This window comes from Aulonocara stuartgranti (assembly GCF_965226115.1).
Source record: "Aulonocara stuartgranti genome assembly, chromosome: 22".
NCBI classification, from domain to species: domain Eukaryota; kingdom Metazoa; phylum Chordata; class Actinopteri; order Cichliformes; family Cichlidae; genus Aulonocara; species Aulonocara stuartgranti.
The window spans coordinates 30,170,174-30,178,494 of NC_138957.1; the positions used below are offsets into that span (position 1 = coordinate 30,170,174).

Here is an 8,321-nt window from a genome sequence, read left to right on the forward strand (position 1 = left end):
TTGTCTTTTCTTATAAATTTGGTGCTGTAACAGAAATTCCCCAACTTATATTAAAATGTTGATCAAAAACACTAAAGAAATGTGAATACTGTACAAGTTTACAGTTTTTTATTTACAGCTTTATTTTTGAGACCTTCCAATTGTTTTAATGTTTCTTTGTGTCTCATGTGTTTAAATGCTGATTAATAAATTTAATAAACAAAGATTTTGTTAATTACAACATAATAAAACAAAAAGATCTTAGAACAGCATTGGAAAAAAGTGATACGATGATCAGCTGGAACTTAAAATAAATAAATAATGAGACATTTTTTCTGTCCTCTCTTCTCTATGGTCGAGGTTTAGAATTACAGATGTGTTCAGCAGATTAGACAGTGGGTTTTTTGCCACTATTTGAATTATCAAATAATTTATTAGTAATAATTAATTTATTAATGTATAAATCAATAAAAGACAATCAAAGTAATTTCAAACTAAAGAAGTATAATAAATGTATAATAAACTAAAGTGATTTGGAAATTCATTCATTTATCTTTATTCATTATCCAGTCATCTGTATAAAGGTACAGTATCTACAGGTCTGAATGTCTAGGATACTATGGGCAGAACTTTGTGCCAGACCTGGAAGTGCCCTCTTGTGGTGTAACTTAGGATCGCACTCCACTTAAAATTAAAAATACACTTGAAATCTTAAAATCAAGATCCTTCTTTAACAATTGATCAATTGATTAATATCTATTAATAATATGTAATGATATCTAATGATTTATAATTTATTGCTGATTTTGCTTCAGATCCTGGATGCCCCCCCCCCCCCCCCCCCCAAAAAAAAAGCGGGTTAACACAAGAAGCCGACAGGATTTTACAACAACAGCAAATGTTCTGTTGCTCATTTAATTACTTGTCATTCAAACACACATTTGAAAAAAAAAACAACAACAGCAGTACCACACTGTCAGAGGTTTTTCAGGAGTCACAGATGTGAGAGTTAAGAAATGTGTATCATTTACCACATTTACAAACAGCTTCTCACACTGAAAACTCTGAGAACCACAGCATCCTTTTCTTGTACTGGATGAATCGATGTTAAATGTTGCATTCCTATTTTTAATAACACTGACGTGAATTACTTATTCCATTGTAACACTTCACGTCTTTCTTTCTTCGTTTCTTTTTCCTGTAAAAGTGATAATAAATAATTCATAGGTTCTTCTGTTGTATGTTGTACTCATTGATTCAGTATCCCAAATACGTTTGAACTTTCTAGATGGCTTTAAGTTTACAAAACAGGATAATTTATTATTTTATTATAAAAATTAATGAATTTCACAGGTGCTCCCACATTTCTTGTTCGTGTTAATCGCTTCAAAACTAAAAAGTATCAGATGCAAAATATTACTCATGTTGATTTTACTGTGTTCATTTTGTTTCTGTTTGTGGCATTATTTTAAAAATTGCATCACTTCATCCTGGTGTTTCATATGTGAATTTCAGTCACATACTTTTTTAAACTGTCCTTTTACTCCTGCTTTCTCACAAATACTTCTGTGAGGCATTGAGCAAAATGCATCAAACCAACACTTCAGATCATCAGCTCCGCCTTGTTCTCCCATCCTCACACAGTCCTCTCCATCAGGATGATGTTCACCTTTGTCCCCTGTCCAATTGTCTGGCTCACCTTTGCTCCAAAACATCAAACTAAGAGTTGAAGAACAAAAATAACTGGTTTAGTAAAAACTGATAACTTTAATTCTGGAAATGAAAAAAATATATTTTCACAACAAACAAACCGTTGATGCAGGTGTGATCCATCCACCCACACCCATCTGCCCTCTAATGCTGAGTCTGTCAGTCCGATCCAGAACTTGTCCTCATCCTCAGTCATTACATCTCTCAGTTTTCTCTCCAGGAGCCTCTGATCACAAAAAGAAGATGAAAATGACTTTGTTAGACTTTTCTGTGCTGAGAAGGTGAAACATAAAGATGTGATATAACATGTAAGAACATGAACCTGCAGCAGTGTTTCATACCTGCTCCTCTCTGCTGTCTATCTTAACCAGGTCTCCTCTTTTAGCTCTACACTCATCTCTGCTCTGTTCCCAGGATGATTTACTGGTGGAGAAGTAATAGCACTTTCCTCCATGTTGCTCCCAGCCTTCTTCACATTTATAACAAGGATCATCTTTGAAGAGATTACAGCAACGACTTCAGTCAGGTGGAAGAAATCACTGTTCATGTTTGTGTGAGCTTAGCTTGAAGTTTGTGTCTCAGAGACAAAATCCATAACTTACCTATTACTTTAGGTGCTGGACAGGTCGGCTGCACAGTGCTGCATGATTTTATCTTAGAGAGAGTCTCTGTTAGAATAAAGAATAAAACAGTCATCAGTCATTCATCAGGAATGTCTGACCAAATATCAAAGTGTATCTTAAATATTCTTACTTGTGAGATTATTATCACACTTCATTTTGTCATCTTCCAGATATTTGACCTTCTTGTTAGTTTTAATTATTTCAAATGCTGATTTAAAAAAGATCAAACAAATACACAAACAAATAAATTAGTCAGTAAACATTTTTCTTTACACTGAAAACATTCTTATAGCTCTGAAAATGTAAAAGACAGTATTTTGGGGAAACATTAAACAGAAGCATTATTCTTCTTAACATTACTTAAAATAATTGATTTTACTTTAAGTCTTATTAAATTCTAATGTTAACTCACTGGTAAAACACAGAGCAATGAGAGCAGCTGCCAGGAGAACACCGAGAACCACCAGGACCACTCTCTCTGAGGTGACCTTTGACCCTTTCCTCACCACAGCTTGTTGAGGATCCTCTGAATAGTGAGAAAAGGAAACACGTTAGAGATGTGGTGTAAATGTGGTTGAGAATTTTATTGAGCTAGATTTTAGATGTTAATGTTCTCACTGTATTTGTACAAAGAACACGATTCACTGGCTTGTTCTTCGAGCACAGAATCACAGATTTAAAACACACCAACCTCAAAGGTAAACATATGACTTATAAGCAAGACAAACAATAACGTATTTGACTGAACCGTATATTCATTGCACATTCCTGTCTTTAAAAATACTGGACAGGGGGGCGAGGGTACCTGGACCCGGGGTATAGAGTATGTTTGGGGGAGTGTGATTGTGTGTACATGTCCATTTATGTCAATCCTTACGTTGGGTGAGTGCTGAGTGTTTGTATATGTGTGCATGAGGGTGGGAATGCATGTTTGTGTCTGTGTGTGCCTGTTTGTCTGTGTCTATATGTCAGGTTGGGTCTTAGACTCCACCTCTCTGGGAACTCCCAGGCCCTCCAAGGCCTATCTCCCCTCACCACACTCCCTGCCGGTGACTGATGCCCTTAGGGGTCGGTGCATTGGTGGTTCTTGGTGTCCGGGGCTGGGCACTCAGGTATGTACCGGCTCACTCCCGGTGACTACCTGGCGGGGCCTGGTGCCTGTTGCTCGGTCAGGCCTCCTCCGGGGTGCGGGGGGCCCTCGGACCTCCAGCCTCTGGGCCTGCGGCTCGGTTCACTCTGGCACAGCTGGCTGCCAGCAGAGCCGGCGGGCACGCCGGTGCAGCCACCTCTAGCTTCTGCTCGGTGGCTACTGGGTGACACCTCGTCTGGGGATCCTCAGCTCTTCCCAGGAGGGTGGCACGGATGCCCCTCCAGTGGTCCTCCTTGGGCTCTCGCACTCTGGGGCCTCTGGATGTCTGGGGCCTGGATCTCCTCTATGCCTGCTTCATGCCCTGGGGCTATGGCTCGCTACATCCTCTTGCAGACCATTACATGTGGAAACCATTTGAATACAAGCGAGCTGATCCACACAGGTGTGCACACGGGTGTTCACTGTTCATAGACTTAAATTACACCTTTCTTGGCTGCTACTTCAAAGCACAATGTGCGCTGTCTGTCCTGCGTGCTGCACAACAACATTGAATATTTAGTATTTATTGCTGTTTACACTTAACTAGATTAATGCGATGGTGTTGTGTTTAGTATGTTGCTTTGTTTTTTTGTTTTTTGCTTGTTTTCTCTTCTTCTTCTCTCAACAGGTGATCCAGGAGATTTTTTTTTCTCCCCCCCTTTCTCACTGTCCCTCTCCCCTTCTGTTTTTCTTTTCCTTCCTCTTTCTCTCTCCCTTTCCTATCCCTCACTCATGTCTGTCCCGTCTGTAACATCTGAAAATAAAATATAAATATATATATAAATAATAAAAACAAAGGTCGATCAAATGGACCAATACGGCAATGCCACGATGATCCATTTGGCAAAGTAAATCCATTGGGTATCCTTGTTGGTCTTCAGACAACAATTCTGATGGCTAAAGAACCAAATGGGACAGGCAAAAAAAAAAAAAATACTGGACAGGATGACGTTGTAAAGTGCAGGTCAACCTTCCAAAGACAGCGCGTAAGAGAGATGAAGAAAAGAGTGCAGGCAGATGAGTATGACAACTCAGGTCGAGTGGTTTAGAGACAAAGTTAGAGAGGTGAGGCTGAGATGGTTTGGAAATGTGCAGAGAAGCAACAGTGGTTAAAGTGGACAAAGGATGTTGAAGATGGAGCTGCCAATAAGAATGACCACAGAGAAGATACATGGATGTTGTAAAAGGAGGATGCTAGCAATACGCCCCCTGTCATCACCCCCTAAAGGAAGCAGTCGAAAAAAGATGAAGATTAAGGAGAACGCTGGCTTTGCATTAATTACAGCATCAAAGAAATATATATTTGTTATCCTGAGTGCTTATGTGGAGAGAATTAGGACAGAATCTTTAGCCGGGAATAAACACATATCGGCAGTTTGCATGAAATAATTTTGAAGGAAATTACATTTTTATTAAAAAATAACATGTCAGTAAGAGGAAGTAGGATTTTTAGTAAAGAAGATCTTTTGTACTGCAGATGCCTGATGAGCTATTTCCCAGGCAACTGTATTCTCATACTTGTAAACTTCACAAACATGTTTGTAACAAAGCCTGAAAAATGAAGGAGATGCTTCTTACATGGTTAAAGGTGTAAGAGGGTGCATTTTAACCCAGAGTATGTCCTTTTACTCAACTAACCCCGTAAAGTTTTATTGTCAATATACATCTAACCAAACAGTGGATGAGGACAACAGTTACAAGTCAAAAATATACTGGTAAACTAATTAAAACAAAAATGATATGAAAACTAATCTCCTGGATGAAACTGTGCATCCACTAACTGTCTTATGTGGACTACAAATAAGGAAAAATAAAAAACAATGTTAACAATGTTTAACAATTTTAATTTTTTTAAAAATGAAGTAGAGAGTGAGGAGGAACTGAGGGACAAAGAAAAACGGGTTGCATGGAGCTACAAGTTTCGTTTAGATAAATGAGCAGAGTGTCTGGTCAGAGTCGGTCTTTTGGGGACTAAAATTGACCAATTTTATGCAAATGATCTTTTAGCAGAGAACTGCTCCTCGAGACAACCTCAAACTCAGCACCGCAGTTCCTCTTCTGCAATAAGACGGACCAGTGGTTTCAGAGAAATGTAAAGAAACTGCATCAACATTAACACGCATGCACACACAGAGAAACTAATTTATTTAAAGGAACCACTCCTTCAGAACCACTTCCTCATTTTTTAATTAACTTTTACGTCTCTTTATAATTTCCTCAGTATAAACAAAAAAAGAAACCCCAAATTTTTTTTAAAAAATGGGGAAACTTGTAAATGAGACACTTAAAAAAACGAGTGGGTCTGATGTTGTCAAATTTAATTTACATTAAATTTAGAATAAAGTGTGGTGACAACTGAACTACAATTTTGTTTTTGTTCTTTAATAATTTTATTTCAGCTACTTTTTATACTGACAGCCTCTGTGGTGCAGTAATGTCTATCATTTATCTCATATTCATCATTGTCATCTTTTTGTCTTAAGTACTACTGTAAAAGTTTGGTGTGTTTATGTGTTGCACACATTTTGACCTTCTTTTTAAAATTTACATAAAGCTACAATTTTGGAACAAATGTTCTGCTTTTTTTCTTTTTACTGATTCAGGTGGATGTTTTGTTTTCAACGACAGAGCTCTGTTTGACCAAAAAACACATTTCTGCTTTATTTTAGGAAAAAGTGCTTCCTCTATTGTCTGTTTACTTAATAACAGACACTAACTGGAGCTCACAGTTAATCCTCCTGTTTATTAATTACTGCTGTTTTCCTACCAGACAGCTCTGCTGTGGATGGCTGAGTCTTTGAGATCTTGATTTCAGAGTAAGTCGAGTCAGTCGATGTGGTAACGGCCTCTGTAATGAAAGATGAAACCGGATTGTTGCACAGCTACCACTGAAAATGGCTGCCAATAAAATGAGCGGCTGTAAAATAAATCACTGTGTTCACATTACACTCACACCTAAGATGTAATATAAACAGCTTTTCAGATTATTCTTTTAGGAATCTTCTACATGTAGTAAGATGACTAGATAAGTCTCACCATTGGCTCTCTTTTTTCCTCTTGCAAGCTTCACATCGGAGTATACTACCTCAGCTTCAGGCATTTTGCTGTGTGTGTGTGTGTGGCTGCTGTGTATTAGCAGTTCTAAAAGAGAAGTTTCACAGCATGCAGACAAAAAAAAACCTTCCTCACAAGAACCCACCCAAATCTCTTTTTTTTTTTTAACTTGTGGTAATTTACTTCCTGTTTTGGCGGGATAAAATGAAGTAATCTTCCATTTCAGCTCTGTGATGAATGTGCCATAAAACATCCAGTTTCACAGGAAGGTCACACACATACACGCATATATATATATACGTGCGTGTGTGTGTGTGTGTGTGTGTGTGTGTGTGTGACCTGTGAAGCGAGTGGCTATTTGTTGCGCACATTTTGTCCTTCTTTTTTAAATTTTATTACAGACAGAAATTGTTTTGGAACATATAAAATTATTTGTTCTACATTTTGTTTTCTTTTTACTGATTCTGTCGCATGTTTTGTTTCCAATGCTCGTGTCTTAAATACACATTTTGTGTTACAGCCTTTTTCCAAAATGCATTAAATTCATTTTCACCTCAAAATTCTACACAATTTTATACAGTTGTCAGCCAGGCATCTAACTATGAAAGAATTACACTCCAAAAGACCCCGGGCTTCTGAAAAAACAACCTGGGCTTAAGCCCAGTAAGCCACCCCCCGCTCCGCCACTGCCGTGGTCGCTCTGACAGAGATCCAGCATTAATCTGTGGATAGAGGAGAAACTTCCAGAAGGACAACCATTTCTAAACTTCACCATTCAGGCCTGTGTGGTAGAAGAAAGACAATTTTCATTAAAAGGCACATGACAGCTGGGCCGAAATCGCCCAAAAATAGTTGTGCCAAGATTGTGAAATAATTCTCAAAAAGAACTGAGGATCTATTTGCTTCCAAAGATGCTTTAACAAATTATTGAACAAAGGCTGAGAACACTTATACAAATGTTTTGTTGTTGTTTTTTTACTTTTTTTTTCAAGAATTTTAAGCAAAAGTTTGATATAGGGCATAAGTTACAGTCTAGATCAGATGCAGAAGTATAATTCACGTGTTGAACGTTTTTTTGGCAGTTTTATTTATACAGCACCAAAAGTTGCACCAACTGTTGCCTAAATACACTTTATACTGTGAGGTAAAGACCCTGCAGAAACACAAAGAAAATCCCAAAAATCAGATGACCCTATATGAGCAAGCACTTGGTGTCAGTGGGAAGGAAAAACTCCTCTTAACAGGAAGAATCCTTTAGCAGAACCAAGCCCATGAAGGGGCTGCCATCTGCCACGACTGGTTGGGGTGATCAGAGACACTCCTCATCTCTATGTGTTAGCCCTTTGACAGATTGCAACCTTTCCAGGGTGTACCCTGCTTCACACTATGTGGCAACTGGGATATGCCCCAGCAACACTGGATTGGTTAAGAAGAGGATGGTCGGATAAATTATGGAATAATATATTGATATATTAATTATTGTTGTTAAAAGTTTTAACAGTGAACATTTGTGTAAACTTTATGTCAATTTAGTCACAAAAATCAGTAATTCAATTTTAAAATACCATTAAACAATACTATACTAATTATATATTTAAAAAAAAACAATCCGCAAAACAAAAGGAAATGTTTAATTATGAAGGATAAAACAAATAAATGTGTAACCTTTATTTTATGTGGCACTCTAGTGTTCATTCTGGTAAGTTTTTTTTTTATTCAACGTCAGTTTCAAGTAACTATGATACTTTTCTGTTGTTGTTTTTTCTGCTTTGTTTATTTGTTTTACAAATTGGCATTTTCTATTGAAGCCCTGTTCGTAAGTTACA

The 8,321-nt window shown here is 37.6% G+C and overlaps 1 protein-coding gene across 2 annotated transcripts; it reads right to left on the reverse strand.

Moving 5' to 3' along the window:
* Window positions 1-855: 855 nt before the first annotated feature.
* On the reverse strand, window positions 856-6,571 carry LOC309698818 (CD209 antigen-like protein C). Of its 2 annotated transcripts, none has more exons than XM_082521521.1 (8): window positions 6,478-6,571; window positions 6,209-6,289; window positions 2,734-2,838; window positions 2,443-2,520; window positions 2,292-2,357; window positions 2,031-2,182; window positions 1,791-1,915; window positions 856-1,698 (listed from the first exon to the last, which is right to left on the reverse strand). In XM_082521521.1, exons 1-8 carry the CDS (start codon window positions 6,539-6,541, stop codon window positions 1,491-1,493), a joined length of 879 nt encoding a protein of 292 aa, XP_082377647.1. In that variant the 5' UTR covers window positions 6,542-6,571; the 3' UTR covers window positions 856-1,490. The 2 variants fall into 2 exon arrangements, with proteins under 2 accessions (XP_082377647.1, XP_082377646.1); XM_082521520.1 differs by having other exon boundaries at window positions 2,725-2,838.
* Window positions 6,572-8,321: the final 1,750 nt, after the last annotated feature.